We start from the raw sequence: 16,556 nt of genomic DNA on the forward strand, positions 1-16,556 counted from the left end.
TTTCAGCATGGGTGAATCTAGTGCAGTGGGTATGCACAAGAGGAGAGTAACTCCACTCTTTTGTTGACAGATTGCCCGATACTTGGATTTGATATAGAGTCACTGATGTCCCTTTGGGTTTCAGGGATACTGCTGAGCTGACAGTATTCTACTCTATGACTTTATGATTTGGAATTCCCGATAATGAAAATGATACTGGTTGATTTGTTCTTGACTTGTTTGAGTGCAGGAACTGATATACGAAATGACTGCAGCATTTCGGTCTCATAAATCTCTATAAAATGATTGCAATATGGATTAGTTAATCGGACGTCTGTGAGGTCCCGACTGGATCTAGATGCGATTGCTAAATATGTTGCCGATTAATTACGGTCTGAGATTTGGAATGATTTTTGAATGTGATTTGTCATGTGATGTCCTATGATGTCAAGTGATGTCCTGTGATGTGACTGTCGATTGGTACATGTGCTAGATGTGTTGTCCCTAGTGCGTCGATACTAACAGTCAGTGTTTGCTAAGACAGTTTATGGCCTCTGTCTGTTTTGCAGTCGTAATTGAGGGCTATTACAATGCTTTTAAGAGGGGGTATGTCACACGGGGGTATGTCACAAATGGGTGACGTGGCATGCCCGAATACATTCATAGCAATGCACAGCGCGGAGACAGTGCTGACGTGGCAGGCTCGGATTTTCCGTCCTAAAACCCGCTGACATGTTGACCTCGCAGAGCGTACGAACTTTCGCTTTTTACGCTGATGACTGTACAGAAATCTGCTTTTGCGTTGTTGAAAAGCCTACGTTGGCTGATTTGAGAAGCTTTTGGCTCAGTTGCTTTATTTTAAAGAGTTTTTAAAAGAGAATGCTTTTGGGGCTCTGCTTTTGGGCATCCCTTGTAAACCTATAAATTAGTGGACAGGGCCCTCTCTTCGCAGGGCATCTGGACGTAGAGTCTGAGAGTGAGCACCCTCCCACTCTCTTGTACTTTGAATATAGATTAATACAAAAAGAAATACCGAAAGGGGTGCCAGTCTTTGGGGCCAATATCTCTAGGCACGGAACTCCGCCGGGCCGTGTCGAATCAAGTGTGAATTGTGAACTATTTTGAAGTGAACTCTGTTGTGTGGCGGTAGAATCTTGACTTGGAGTGTCCAAGTTTGTTACATGCACAACGATCTAGTTGCGTCAAGAGTTCTGGATGGGATGAGATGGGTAGATTGAAGGATTGAAACACGGTGTTCCTTGTGAACTAAGCATGTGATTTTGTGAATTGCATGCTACGTGAATGTATTGTCTTGTGGGGATGGTCACGGGCATTGCTTGCTTGATTGAAATGTGAAAATATTGGATATGAATCTTACATAGCCAACCACAACTAAACTAGCCAACTATCCCAAGTATTACCGTCAAGGGAGTGAGAATATCCAAAAAGCAGGGACATGAAAAGCAGTCAAACTCAAAAGCAAATGGTCCCAAAAGCGCTAGTGCCAAAAGTTGCCAGCGCGTTTTGCGGAAATCCGTACAGCTACCACGTCTATTCGTCAACGCAAAATCGAAGATTCCGTACAGGCTGCCACGTCATGAGTTTATGCTGTGTGTGTATGTTGGCCTCGCTTTAATTTTTTAAGCCTTTAGGTCACTTGGGCCCCATAAGTTGGTGGGAACTCTTCTTTAAAAATAGGCCACTCGGCAAGACTTTGCAAGTTGGTAAAACTTTTGCTGCTGCCGCTGCTTCTGTTTCTTCACTTAGGGTTTAGGCCGCTCGGTGGGGATGTGAAGGTTGGCTCCGTTCTTTAGTAACTTGACACGTTAGCAGTTTGTGACATATCCTCGAAGCTTCGATGATGTATCGTGGAAATAGACAGAACCAGGGGCTGTCTAGACAATGCATCTCCCACTAAATTCTTCTGTCCCTAAACATGGACTATCTAGAAGTGGAACTGTGACAAGATGTTACCCCACCTCATTTGCTTTCCCAAAAGTTGCTTTTGCGACAAGTGATGGTTTGTGAAGACGGTAAAGTAAACTCCGAGTAGATAGTGTCGCCACTGCGTAAGAGCATGGATAACTGCCAAAAGCTCTTAATCTATGCAACGCGTTGAGGACGTGAAAACATCCTGCTCTTGTAAGCGATGACATGGCCTTCTTGCATCAAGACTGCTCCCAAACTGCGGCCACAGGCATCACAATAAACTTCGAATGGCTTTTGTAAGTCTGGCAAGGTCAACACTGGTCTCGTAGTCAACTTTTCGTTAAGAGTCTGAAAGGCTGCAACCTTTGTCGGTCCCCAAGTTAAGGAACTCCTTTCTGAGTGAGCATGTACAAAGGAGAAGCTATCGCTGCAAATTTCCGAATGAACCGTCGATAATATGAGCACAACCCAGAAAGTTTCGAACAATCTTCAAATTAGGCCAATCACGAGGAGTCTCAATTTTGGCCAGGTCCATCTTTACCACTTCCGCTAAGATGATGTGTCCCAAGAATTGTATCTCAGGCAAGAAAAAAAATTGTCTCTTTTTCGCATTTACAACTAGTTTATGTTGCCACAGTGTCTGGAAAACCTACAATAGGTGGTGTCTGTGTTCTGCTTCATTCTTGGAGAAGACTATGATGTCGTCGAAGAAAGTGTCTATAAACGATCGGTACTCTCTGAAAATCCTCGAAAGTCGTCCTGAAAGCTGTCTTGTTGACGTCTCTACGAGCAATTCGGATGTGATGATAACCATTCTTTGGATCAATTCGGCTAAAGCAAGTAGTTTGTCGAGTTTATCATCGATCCTCGGAATGGGAATCTATTTTGGTTATTTATTTCTTCATTTTGGGCTCGACTAACTCGGTAAGGTGGCCGGTTAGGTGGTGTTCTACCGGAATCAAGTCAATCGTTTTGATCTTTCGGACGTGCAGGAAGTAACTCTCCTTGTAAGCCTTCAGGGAAATAGTCAGCCTGAGCTTGCAGAAATTCTTGTTGTTCCTTTTCGAGGTCAGACGTATATGAGCTTTGTTCATCATTCAGTTCTTTCAAGAAGATCCAATAAATAAAACGACTGAATTTCATCAAATGGGACAGACTCGCCTTTCAATTTTACATCAAGTACAATCTCTTTGCCCTTCTCATTCTTCAAGATGGCCTTCCTTGCCCTATAACCGACCACGATATTGTTCTTGAGGAACCAAGGGATTACTCGGAAGACGTAACACCCTTCCAAAGGCGTGATGCAAAAGTCCTCGTGCCCTAAATACCCCCGACAATGCAAATGTAGTTTGCCAATGATAGGTGTAATGGCAACATCCCGTCTGGGTGCCTCTAGAATAGCCTCTGCCTGTGGCCCCATTTCCTTGGGCGTAATTCAAAATCGAGCAGCCAATTCGGTTGAAGCTGGCTTTGGCTTCTCCATCAAAGAAGATAATGGTTTCCTAGTCTCGCACTTTGCCCCATGCTGTGCAAAGTTGGTATTTTCGTTCATTCGATCAAGGTCGGCAGTCCCCACAAAATATGGTACCGAACTTGCTGTTGTCTTTCCTTTTCTTCCAGGCTCGGCTGTTACTCTGTAACTCTCTGGCTTATCTTCTGGTGGTCCTCTGGCTCCTCTTCTTTTCAAGAGTTCTGTCCAGCTCTTTTCTGCGAGTACAAGTTCCGCTTGTTTGCACTCGTCTTTCCTTTCAGATTTCCTCCTAACCTGGGAGGAGAATCAATGGCGTCACGCCATCTTGAGTAAATCTCATCAATTGGGTAATTCTTTAGGTGCTTTGCAAATCTCGGGTCTCTTGAGGACTTGATCAACTTTTTCACACATCTGTCAACTTGCAGTTGACGGTTGTACTCCGTTTTGGCAAACTTTCTGCTAAGAGTTTGTCCAAATCTTCTTTCTTTTCTTTAGTTCTTGCGCTAGATTTCAACTTTTCTTTGCCTACCTTCTGAGAAGTGTTATCTCTGTCAGATTTTCCGCAAGAACCCATGTGTAATTTGGGGTTCTTTATGGCTTATGCCCTGTAAGACAGAGCGTTGAAGATGGGAGCGCGCCTGATGCGCGATGTACTAAGGGTGGGAGTGGCTAATAAGTCTGGGGTTAGGGCACCAAAATTCTTTCACAAAAACTTGCGTGTGTTGCAAAAGGGATCTGATCCTCCGTAGAAGAAGGATCTTTCTAATTCTGAGCTTTGATACCACTGTAACAGGCTTGGACACTTCAAGCGAGAAATCAAAATCAACACATGAACATTAATTTTTAAATCACTGAACTTTAAGAGAGAGAGAGAGAGAGAGAGAGAGAGAGAGAGAGAGAGAGAGAGAGAGAGAGAGAGAGAGAGAGAGAGAGAGAGAGAGAGAGAGAGAGAGAGAGAGAAATGAAATGTTATATTAACGTCTTCAAAAGGCCAGAATGACCTATGAGACCAAACTGATACAAAAGTGGTGAATCTGTCACAATGTGTGGGTACCTTAGTACTAAAGTACTAAGTGTGAAAAGTGTGAAAATAAATGTGAAAAACTAAATACAAAGTATTAAATAAACTTCTTAGGAGCATTCTAGGTGTCTAGCTAGAATGCTTCTAATCCTTTGTTGTAGTCTCCTCCGGTGAAGTGTGCTTCTGCATCTTGGTCGTGGTCGTCTCGATTTCCTAAGCTCAGTCGCTCTGTCAATTAGCGTGCCTTTGGTATGACTGTGGGTACTCCTTTGTGCTGGCTGTTGGCCTCTTGCTTCTCCTTCCACTCCTGCTTCTCTCGATCCGAAGAAATCTGTGATCGGCCTCTGAGGCTGTACTGCTCTTTGTCTTCTCATTAGATTATCCCTGTGCCGATGTAGTTCCAGTAGGTACAAGCCTAAGCATCTTTGATCTTGGTATTGCATGATTCTATCTAGAGGTCCAAAGCCTTCTTTAAAGAGGCAATGAAAACGCCCCCGTATCTCATAGTATACTGTGCAGTGGCATATATAGTGTAATTCTGTCTCCGGCTCCATTCCGCATAACTTGCAAATTCTGCTCTCAGGTGGGATTCCCCTAAATCTGCCAAATTCAATTTCCAACTGGTGTGAGGATGTACGAATCTGACCAATAGCACATCTCAAACCATGAGATAGGTGGGTATCCATGTAACTCGGGCGAATCAAAAATCCATCTTCAGATAGTTGTAGGAAGATTTCTTTGTAGTCGGCCATCTTCGCGCCCAATTCTTGTGTAGGGTCTACCCATGTCCTCTTAGTATCCAACTGTATAAGATCCTGTCGGATGATTTTATTGATCTCCGTTCGTGTAATTGCCAGTGATGGGGCCTCAAGAGAGTATTGGAAGGGGGGTAATCTTTCCATACTGAACCCGTGTCTCCGAAACCACGAGGACAGTTGCGCATACCAGCATGATGTATCCCCTTTCATTGCTAATTGTTGAGAGGATTCGAGGGCCAGTCTAGTATATTGGCAATTATTTGTATCCCACAAACCATGTATAAAGGACACTGATCGGGTAAGAGCTTCAATTTCTATCGGAGGGGCCGCTAGTTCCGCTCGGGTAATCGCGTGTGGTACGGAGGCCTTGGCTCTAATCATTCGGGAAATCATAGATACCAAAGGTCTCTCCATTGACTTCCAATTATCCTGATCCACAGATGGTCCCCAAATCTGGACCCCATAAAGCATAGCCGAAGCCACCACAGTATCAAAGAGCCAAAGTTTTGTTCGTGGTTCCTGAAACTGCACTTGTGAACACATCCTCTCCAACCCTCCCAAGGCCGCAGAGGCTCTGGATAATCTAGCATCCGCTGCTTTCTTAAGAGTAAACTTCAGTCCTGCAAATACCACCCCAAGGTATGTGTATGCATCTGTGTACTCTACTGTATCCTAGCCATATGCAAATGTAGGTGCCGATCTCCTGACCCACAGCGGTGTGGTGTTAAACACCATAACTTTGGTTTTACCCAAGTTTACCGACAGGCCACTGTCCTCTGCGAATTTATGTAATGCATCTAGCTGCCTCTGCATTCCATCTGGTGATTCTGCTATCAATACAATATCATCTGCATACAACAACAAAGGGATCCATGACCCTGCAAGTTGAGCCCCTCTGTCACCCTCTCTATCAATGTAATTTGATACCTCATCTATTTACATACCAAATAAAGTAGGGGACAGTGGGCATCCCTGCTTTACTCCAACGGTGGAATGAACAATGTCGGAATCCCCTTCTGGAGTACGTACATAACCAGTTACTGACCCGTATAAGGCCATGATCCCCCAAATAATCTCTTTGGGGACCCCTAACTCTTGCATCCTGCGCATCAATCTGGCCCTTGGTACTGTATCAAAAACTTTCCGAAAATCCACAAAGCAACAATACATCCTTCTCCCGCTTGCTCTTCCTTCCTCAATAATGGCTCTGAGCGTAAGAATATGATCTAAAGTGGAATAACCCCTTCTGAATCCAGCTTGTCCTGTTGCTCTTATGCCCTCATTCTCTGCCCATCTACTCAATTTTTGTTCAAGAATGGATGCGTACAGTCGGGTCAAAGTGTGACCTACCATAATGGTGCGGTAGTTCCCGGGTATCATAGGATCCCCTGACTTGAAAATAGGTACGATAGTAGATAATTTCCAAGATTCAGGTAATCCTTCACACATGACCCGATTAAATAGCCGAGCAAGGACTTTTGAAAGTAGATCCCTGGCATGGATCAGATGTTCTGCTACTAAACCTTCATGATCATATGCTCTTCTTGTCTTCATCTTATCAATGGCTTTTTCCACCATTTCCGTAGTAAAGAAAGTACTAGCAGCAGGGCATGGCTCTAGCGGATCTGGTAATGGAGGCTGTCCAGATACCATATATAATGATGTTACATATTGACCCCAGATCTCAGGAGAAGTAATCGTCGGAGGCGGTGAGTGCTCTTGAAATAAGCGCCATGCCTCATGTGAGTCCTGACTCAAGAAGAGCTGATATAAATCCTTCTCTAGTTTGGCTAAAAATGTCCTTTTCTTGCGACGTACTATACTCCGAAGAGCAATCCGAGACTGCTTATATGTGATGATCCCAAGTGTTAGCTCTTTCTGGACCTGGATTCTCGTCTCTCTGCATTCCTCGTCATACCAACTGTTTTGAGGCATGTTCCCAGCTCCTCTCTTCTGATCAGGTTGAGTATGTGGGTATGCCTCTTGTGCTGCTCCATGTAGTATCTCTGTTAACTGAGAAGTAATCTCCTCTACAGTATATACTGGCTCGGCTGCCCGCATCCTATTATAGATCTTTTCCACATAGACTGAATCAGTTTCTGGCGTGAAAGTATATCTTGTGTGTGTCTTCTTCCTTTGTACTTGAGAGGCATTGTATTGGAAGGAGATTGATAAGGTCAAGAGAGCATGATCCACTGCAATCCCAACCGGTCTGGGTCCCACCTTAAAGTCCTTGATACTAGAAATAAAGCTTGGTGAAGTCATGAAATAATCCACTGTACTGGCCCCATGCCTGTGTGGGAAGCATGTGAATCCCCCAGATAACGGGAAATTCTCTAGACCATTAAGTATGGCCAAACCATGTATGGTTGCCATCTCCATGAGAGGTCTCCCATATTCAGTGTGTTCTTTATCCTATGAGTTTCTAGTAAGCCTCCTTTGTGATAAATCCACTTCTCTGAGCATTTCCTCAGAAGTATCATAGAATACTACTTGAGAGTTGGCCGTTCTGGCATTAAAGTCTCCTAAGAGAACTATGTCTCCATCTCTAGAGAACTCCCATATGTCATTATTCAATATGGAGAAAGGGGACTGTCCTTTAGGTGAGGAGTAGACTAAGGTACTTGGAGGGAAGTAGCATATAGCGATATATAGAAATCTACCTGTCTCGGCTCTCATTCTCACCCACATATACCTTGCTTGCTCATCTTTCCTGATAATCTGTAGTAGTGGTTTCAGCTCCTCTTTGAATAAGACTGCTACTCCTCCTGACCCCCGGCTACCCTGTAGAGATCTCTTGTCTGGTCGACCAGCTGTTTCCCATAAATAACCCTTCACATGTGGCATACGCTGTCTCGGTATCTGGTGTGTCTCTGAGTAGAAAACTATGTCTCTGTGCCTAAAGCTGTCTTCAAAGGCACCTACATCTAGCCTATATGACCCATTACAATTCCACGCCGCTATCTGGAGCGTCGCCCCATAGGTCTCGCACCGTCATGCTGAGCGCTTTTCCAGAACCACTACTTTCCCTCCTCTATAAAAGGCGATTTTTCCCTTTTCTCTTGCTGCCCTGATCTCTGGCATCAACTCTTGCATGTGTGCCACTTGTGCCAATGTAAGGTCATCTCCCAGGAAAATACCGGTTTTCTTAAGAGTTGGCCTCTTCTTTAGAAATTCTTTCCTTATTTCTATATTCGGGAAGCGGAGAATAAGTGCCCGGTCCTTTACGTTTCCCTTCTCATCGATTCCTTTCTTGCCCACTCTCCATGCACTTGTGTGAGTAGGCTCTGTGATGCCCATGCGTTGTAGCAGTTCCTTCACTTCTTCATCTACATTCTCTTTGTCTTTGACTCCTGTGACCCGCACATGCAGAGCCCGATTCTTCCTTTTCTGCTCTTCCTCAATGGTCATATTAATAATGGTAGAAGTAGGTGTGGTCTCGAGCATCTGGGCCTTCCCTTTCTTCGCATCCTCAATCCATTTTTGTGCTTCATCAACCTTTTCTTGTGTTTTAAAAAGACGTTCCGCCCATGAAGATGCCGTTTTCGATTTCTGTTCATCTCCTTCCCGTAGAGTTTTCATTTGATCTTTCATGTCCTCGAGCTCCTTCAGCACCGAAGGTTGGTCGTCTCCCTTCTCCTTAGTTGCAGATTTGCAAGCCGCAAGTTCTCCTTTTAGCTCCTCAATTATTGCATCTTTTTCCCCCATGTGCTTTTCCATATTTGTTCTCCATGCTTCAAAACTTGCTACTGCCTCATCGAGTTTCTTTTGCATAACGCATTCTGTTACATTTACTTCGGCCTTGATTAGGTTTCGTACTTCCGTTTTCAAGATCTGAATCTCCTCATTTTGTATCCCCCGGATCTCTCTCCTTAGTTCTCTCATCATGTCTCCATACATGGAGTTCCTGTAGCTCTCAGCGCTCGCGTGCATTTCCTTCCTGATGTCATCTCTCATGTAGTTTAGTTCTGATTTGAGCATCATCTGGACCTTCTCCATCATTAGTTCATCATGTATCTTGGACGTTTTCCCCACTCGTAATGATCCTGGTGATAGTACAGTATCTCTGTTTCTGCGCTTAAATGTAGTTGTTGTTTTTTTTGGGGTGGTGTAGCTATCTACACCCGGCCCTTCCCCTTTGGTAGGCGGATCCATCGAACCCGAGCCCCAAATGTGGGGTAGGGTACTAGGGAGAATAGGACAAACTTAAAATATTTTATCTTAAGGCTTTTTACCTTAAGGCTTAAAATTTTCTCTAAGGCTGGGACTTCCTACGCGTAGGTGAAGGGCGCGTGTATGCTGGGACTTGCTACGCGTAGGGTTGCTAGGACGTGCTACGCGTAGGACTTCTTCTGCTGCCTGCCCTTCGCGCGAGCTCCTGCTTGCTCCACCTCTCTCGCCCAAAACCCTAATGCACAGGCAGCGTTGCCCTGTGGAATGTTGCACGTTGCCCACAGAATGTTGCACACTGCTCGAACTGAGTGTGTAGAGAGAGAGAGAGTCACTGTGTTGCTTGTCCCTAACGCATGAAACCTGTCACAGCCTCGCGCCCAGCCCGACACAGACCTTGAGCCTCGCGCTAGACCTGCCCGCCACAGAGCTTCAGCCTCGCGCCAGACTTGCCCGCCACAGAGCTTCAGCCTGCCACGGACCTGCTCGCCCGCCACAGACCTGCTCACCCACGTCCTGCTCAGAGAGAGAGAGAGAGAGAGAGAGAGAGAGAGAGAGAGAGAGAGAGAGAGAGAGAGAGAGAGAGAGAGAGAGAGAGAGAGAGAGAGAGAGAGAGAGAGAGAGAGAGAGAGAGAGAGAGAGAGGGCCCGGCGTAGTTCCGTGCTCAGAGGGGTTGGCCCCAAAGTCTGGCACCCCTTTCGTTATTTCTTTATCATTAATCATCGCTAAGTACAACTCTTGAGAGACCTTTGCTCTCAGACCCTATGTCCAGATGCCCTCCAGAGTGGGGTCCCAAGGGCCCTTTTATTCTTACAAGGGTTGCCCCAAAAGCGAAGCCCGAAAAGCAATCACATGAAAAGCTACAAGTTCCAAAAGCATTTGGTCCAAAAACTGGTGCCAAATGCTGCCAACGCAAATCGCGGAATTCCGTACGGTGCCACGTCAGCAACCAACAAAAAATGCGGGGTTGTCCGTACAACCTGCCACGTTAGTATCTTCTACGCAATTGGCGTATGTTTAATTGTCTAGTGTCCCTTGGGCCCCGTCGAAAAGTAGCCATAAGTTGGATCAACTTTAAAGTCATTTTATTTGCCAAGGATTTGTTCGGGTGGCCATGCCACGTCATCATTTTGTGGCAAGTATAGACGTCAATTGCAGGTGACGTGTGCCAAATGAATGATCAAGTACTCCAAGGACTCGAAATACGTGAAGAATCACCCGCTTGACGAAATTCGCTCCGATGGCAAGATGGCGTCCACTTACCTCTCAAGTCGGCTATGAAGAAGACAACAAAGCCGAGTGTGGAAAAGCAAAAAGCGTACTCGCAAGAAGAGTTTGAGAACGCTCTTGAACAAAAAGTCAATCACTTGATGAGAGCACAAAGCATTCTTGAAAGAAAAGCAATTCAAAGGGATATCCCGACTATTTAGGTTGAAAATCCCCTTGCAAAGAGGGTAGTGAATCCAAGAAGTGTGTGCAGCCTAGTGCTCCAACTTCGTCCCCGTCTTCAGATAGCTCAGAAAGTTCTTCCTAGGTTTCCAGTGAGGAGGAAAAGAAGCGAAAGAAACGGAAAAAGACGAAGAAAAACAGATCCAAGAAGAATTCTAAAAAGCACCGCAAGTATTCTAGCGGTTTCATAGAGAACACTTCATCCTCTGACAGTTTGGATACTGATTCTTGTGCATTTGGGACTAACAGAGCCACTTGATGCTACCCACCTTGTATGATTGCCTAGAGAAAAAGAGAAAGAAGACCAAGGAGTTCACAAACAGGGTCAAGCAGTAAAGCTACTTTTTCAAGCTTCAAGGATGGACATCAAGCCCTTGCGTTCAGACAACGATTTGACATCGCTTTTTCTAGAGGTGGTTTCTCTAAAGTCTCCAAGGTACCAACGGCATCATCTTTTCTTAGAGGTAATGCACAAAGATGGTGGCCAACCTTGCTGTTACACAAGAAAGCACCTTAGTCATAGGTAAATTTCAAAAGAATCTTCACTTTGGCATGGTTAATGGAGGAGTATGAAGAGGACATCATCATGGATTGGAAACATCTGAGAATGACAAGTAAGACGCTTTGGTTACTTATTGCCAGAGGTTTTGGAATACCTTTTTGCCAGTAGCTTCTTTTCGGAACATTCCCTATATGGAGCAGGTGGAGTGGTTTTGTTGTGGCCTTTTGAAAGAGATTCGGCGGTATTGCTTGAAGCAAAGATCTCATAGCTTATGGCACACGCCAAGTGAGGTTTTGGTATGGATTCTGGTTCTTTGACCCATCCCTTAGACAAGCCAATGTCTGCTTCATTGGGGAAACAGTCTTCTACCGGCAAAAAGAAAAAGGGTAAGAAACACAAGACGTGCATCTGCATAAGTAGTGTTGCTCTATCTCTGGTTCTCATCCACAAAGCTCACAGATTTTATCCTTGTTCCAAGCTTGGACACTCCAAGCGAGAAATCAGTAGCAACACACAAACAGAAACTGTGAACTTGAAGAGAGAGAGAGAAGAGGAGAGTCTACATGGTGCTGCCGAGTTTTGAGCCAAGACGCACTGGCCTCAAAGACTGGCACCCCTTTCGGTATTTCTTTATTATTGCTCTTCGCAATGTACAACTCCTTAGGGTCCAACTTTCTCCGAGACTCGGTGTCCAGATGCTCCTTGGAGAGTGGCTCTCTGGGCACTTATAAACGTACAAGCGATGCCCATAAGCGGAGCCCAAAAGCATCAATTCTAAAAGCACAAGCTCTCAAAAGCATCTGCTCCCAAAAGCCCACACTGAAAATCTACCAAAACTGCCAGCGAAAAACGCAGAAATCCGTACAGCAGGCCATGTGGCAGCGAGTGTGATTTACGAAATCAGCCGCAGATGTCAAGCTTTTGATATTTTAGGTCTTAGGCCCATAAGTTGGACGGGTTAGGTTTATTAAAAAACCTACCCCCCCCTTTTTTTTAGGCCCTTGTCCACACTTTTTGGGTCAATTCATCTAGGTTCTTTAATCCCTTGTCCTCGCGGCCAATTCTTTATAGTTGGGCATGCCACTTTATCACTTTGTGACATACCCCCCTCTTGAAAGAACTGTAATTGCCCTCAAGTACGCCTACAAAATAGCCAAAGGACAGAAACTTCCTTAAGTAGATACTGACTCTATGTACGACAACTACCCATGGGTTTTATTTTAAATGGGAGGGAATGTCACGATTGTGACTTAGTTGCATCATATACTTTCTCATGTTGTTTAGTGTTTGGAGTGAGATTTCTTGCATATTGCATCGAGGAGCACTCACAGTAGAGAACTCAACACAATTTTCTTGCTACAAGATGCTTGGTCTCGCAACCACATATTTCCAATGCATTATCGGGATTTTGATGAGATGCGAGATCAATATGCTAGAGAGCCAGTTATTAATCAGGGTATTGAGTAGGGAGATAGTTTCAGGGTATCTTTTGAAGAAAGGTTATTTGATACAGTAGACTATGTTGTGTGATACATGTTGTCTACGGAAAAGGTATTGACAGTATCACAATCGTCCTTTTGCTGGTTACAGGGGAATATAGGTGACACTCAAGCTAGTTGATGGTCACTCCTATTGGCCACAATGCAAGAAGAACATCGATGAGTTTGTGCGTACTTGTTTGGTATGTCAAAAAGTGGAGTATGGTACGTAAATCAACAGGATTCCTATAGCCTTATCTATTTCAGATAGACCATGGGAGAGCATAGCTATGGATTTCATGTTTGATCTTCCCAAGACTTAGGGTGGGCGTGATGGCATTTGGACTATTGTGGATAGATTCAACAATCATGGCCACTTCGCATCATTTGAGATTCTTGAGGGTGGCAAGAAGGTTGTGCCTATCTTGTGCACCAAGAAAAAGATATTCCAGGTTGTAGAAGATGTTGCCACCGCTTTTGCCAAGGTTAAAGAGGACTTGCAAAAGTCTCAAGAACAACACAAAGAACCAGAAGACAAGCATCAACGCAACTTGCAGTTGAAGGTGATCCGGTGTTTCTCCGGTTTGAAAAGGTATGCCTGAGAAAGAGGAAAGGTAAGGAGAAGCTTTTTTCGGCGGCTAAGTATGTGATACAATGGACCCTTCAAGATTTCAAATTAAATCAACGGTGTATCCTTTTGACTGGAGTTTCTCTCATATGTGAGGTGCCAGGAGCAACCTGAGGTAGAAAAAACCAAGGAGATTCTGATCCTAGGGAAAACTGCTTCGGAAATACTTGGTCAAGTTCAAAACTACCTTGGTATTGATGCGAAATGGATGGACGAGGAGGACTTGGTAGGTACTCCTCAAATATTAGACCCTTACCTTGAGGGTTTTGGTCTAGCTGCGACTATTCTCACAGTGCACGTCAATTGAGTGGGTTGAATCTAGTACAATGCGTGTTGCACAAAAGAGGAGCCACTTCACTCCTTTGTCACATGTTGTCATAGATTGAGATAGAGTCAACCGATTTGTCTTCGACATTTTGAGGATTCTAATATGCTGACAATGCTCTGCCTAGTGATTGCTATGATATGTACATCTAGATCATTTATTATGTTATTTGAATGTCATGGTCGGAATTCTTTATTGATCGGTTGATTTACTTTTGCAAATCTGTGTTTTTTAGTATGGGAGATGAAATGTTTGCAGCATTTTGCCTTGATTCACTGGTGAGGTTATTGAGAAGGACAAGATTGTTGTCAATCTAAACACTCTAGCTCCCTCATATATACATATACAATGGTGTGTCGGCCTCACGTTTCATGTCATCATAGGCAAGTGCGGAAGTGCTAACGTGGCACATTGTATGGCGGTCGCGTAGCAGTACGAATGTGCGGCGGCTTTTTGGCTCAGTTATTGAAAGCATTGCCTTTTAGAGCGCTGCAGCTTTTAGGCGCCATTTTTTCATCTCTCTTGCTTTTGGACTACGTGCCTTTATAAGGATGCCTTGGGGGTCCTCTTTGGCAGATCAGTGCATTTTGGCACAATTGTAGATAGATGTTGGACAAGCAAACCCAGCATATAATTTGTGGAGGATATTAGTGTAGGTGGATGGGTTGTTATAGGCATGGATGGTTTGATGATTAAGTACATCCACCTCATGTGTCATCTACATTGATAATAAAACAAAAATAGTTCTTTAATTTAACAAGTCTGTGTGTATGCAGACTAAAGAACCATTCTTCTCTTATCAATGTAGAGGACACATGAGGTGGAAGTGGGTGTGTATGCATGCGCTTTGAAGGGGCAGGTGGTGGAGTTGATTGGTGGAGGTAGAAGCAAACATAGCACAACAGCGAGTAGGAGGGCCAGGGTTACGGGTGCTTCACTTTAGTTCTCTTTTTGTTAGTCCCAGTGTTAAAATATTTCCACAGGTACATCCACTCGAGTATCTTTTATGATGCATATGAATGGTCTTCTCCTTTTGCAATGTTTAAGTTTTTTTCCACACCAGCGAGTAGGAGGGCCAGGGTTACGGGTGCTTCACTTTAGTTCTCTTTTTGTTAGTCCCAGTCTTAAAATATTTCCACAGGTACATCCACTCGAGTATCTTTTATGATGCATATGAATGGTCGTCTCCTTTTGCAATGTTTAAGTTTTTAACTCAGTACGCTGAACTTTGTGTTGATGTATGCTCATGTGTGCGTGCGTGCGGTGTGTGTTGTGTTTGGGAGCATATGTTAGTACCTAGTTCTACACCCACTATTGGGCACTGACGACGTTAGTGGGGATGTCGTGGTATTTAGTCAATACTATGCATGATGGAGCTGATGGTTATATTGTCTTGTGGGTGACTACCATGGGTCTATACCTTGCACTTTCCTTTAAGGGTGAATCTGGGCTTATCCTGGATTCATCTAGGTATATATATATATATTTTCCAAGCAAAGCAAAAACCTGTTCTCTTGTTGTTTCTGAGTTTTTCCTTGAAATTTCTTTGCTTTCAGGATATGGATGCTCTTGAAGAAATTTCCAAACCTCAATTGGACGTGCTTTATGAGGAAGACGGAAAGGCTATTCTTTGGATTTCTAAGATCTTTCCCCCACCTGGGCTTTTACAGGTTTGTAAGGAGAACAAAGAACATGCGAAGACCCGGCCACATTTGAAAGGTTGGGTTTAATTATTGAAGCTCCATAAATATTGACAATTGTTGAAAATTATTACCTTAATTGGGCATGTGGTTCTAGATCACATAAGCTTATGGTGACATTTTCATATCATCTACCTATTTATGTGTCTATGGTATCAAAGATGTACGTGTTAGGTTGCATTATTGATTATTCAAAAACTGTTGTATTTGAGAATACAGCCTGAATTATATATCTGGGGTGAAATTCTGCTGCATAATTTGGTGCCACGTCACGTTTTTTTTTGGTAAATTTGGTGTGACAAATTGTTGATGTGGTAGTGGAATATACAAATCAGATTCTGACATGGCATTATACCCACACATAATTTGCATCGCTAAATCAGGGTACAGTTTAAGGCGAGATGTGTAGGACTGTACGGACGTTGGAAGCTGATGTGGCAGCAGTCCATGGGCGCTTTTTCCCTCAACTGGTTTGTATAGTGGCTATGTTTCTTGGGGCACATTTAACTGGCTTCATCTTACTCCAGGGCCTCATCCTTTGAAGGGAAGGACAAAAAGGGGGAGGGAGGGGGGTTTGCATGAGCCTCTTTCCAGTTGGCTCCTGCTGACTATGCTTGCATAACACTAAAGATGCCACCTCTATTCAAGTTTTTGACCCATGCTCGGGATTATTGCTTTACATTGAAAGTCAGTGCAGCCACCTGGTGTATTTGGAAGGCATGCTACTCTTGTGGTTTGTGACAAAAGAGCCTTATTTCCACTTCTGAAATGCTTGCTGTTATCTAATCTCAGGTCATTCACGTATTGTGCAGTATATGGTACTCCTCCGTAGGCTCCTCTTGAACGGGATGAGAGTGACGGTCCGCCTTTGTTTACCTGGGGTCAGACTTCCAAGAGTGGCTCTTCCACTTTGGGCTTACACCCTACCGTGCTGGTCCCTTAGCCACCGACCTGCGGTGTACTGAATGTTATGTGGGGTCTTTAACTGATGTCCAGTCTCCTTGGGCCAGGCTTTTTGGCAGCTTTAGATACATTCAGTAATATATAATACAGAGTGACTAGTTTTGCTCGTCTTAAGACTCTCACCAATTTCTTTTTAGTTTTGTTTGCTTTAGGCCGTTGTCAGTGAGTGTTTTTCTTGGGTTT

At 44.2% G+C, this 16,556-nt stretch overlaps 1 protein-coding gene across 1 annotated transcript in view; it reads left to right on the forward strand.

Annotated features, from left to right (window-relative positions):
* Positions 1 to 16,556, forward strand: part of LOC147421734 (transcription initiation factor TFIID subunit 1-like) — a 161,602-nt gene that overhangs the window by 25,722 nt on the left and 119,324 nt on the right. Inside the window, exons 2-3 of the mRNA XM_086503818.1 lie at positions 12,870 to 13,611; positions 15,267 to 15,429. Of these exons, the coding sequence (XP_086359944.1) occupies positions 13,594 to 13,611; positions 15,267 to 15,429 (181 nt within the window). The 5' untranslated portion in view covers positions 12,870 to 13,593. The remainder of the gene's footprint in view (positions 1 to 12,869; positions 13,612 to 15,266; positions 15,430 to 16,556) is intronic.

This window comes from Adiantum capillus-veneris, chromosome 27 (genome assembly GCF_014529385.1).
Source record: "Adiantum capillus-veneris isolate H3 chromosome 27, ASM1452938v2, whole genome shotgun sequence".
Classification (NCBI taxonomy): domain Eukaryota; kingdom Viridiplantae; phylum Streptophyta; class Polypodiopsida; order Polypodiales; family Pteridaceae; genus Adiantum; species Adiantum capillus-veneris.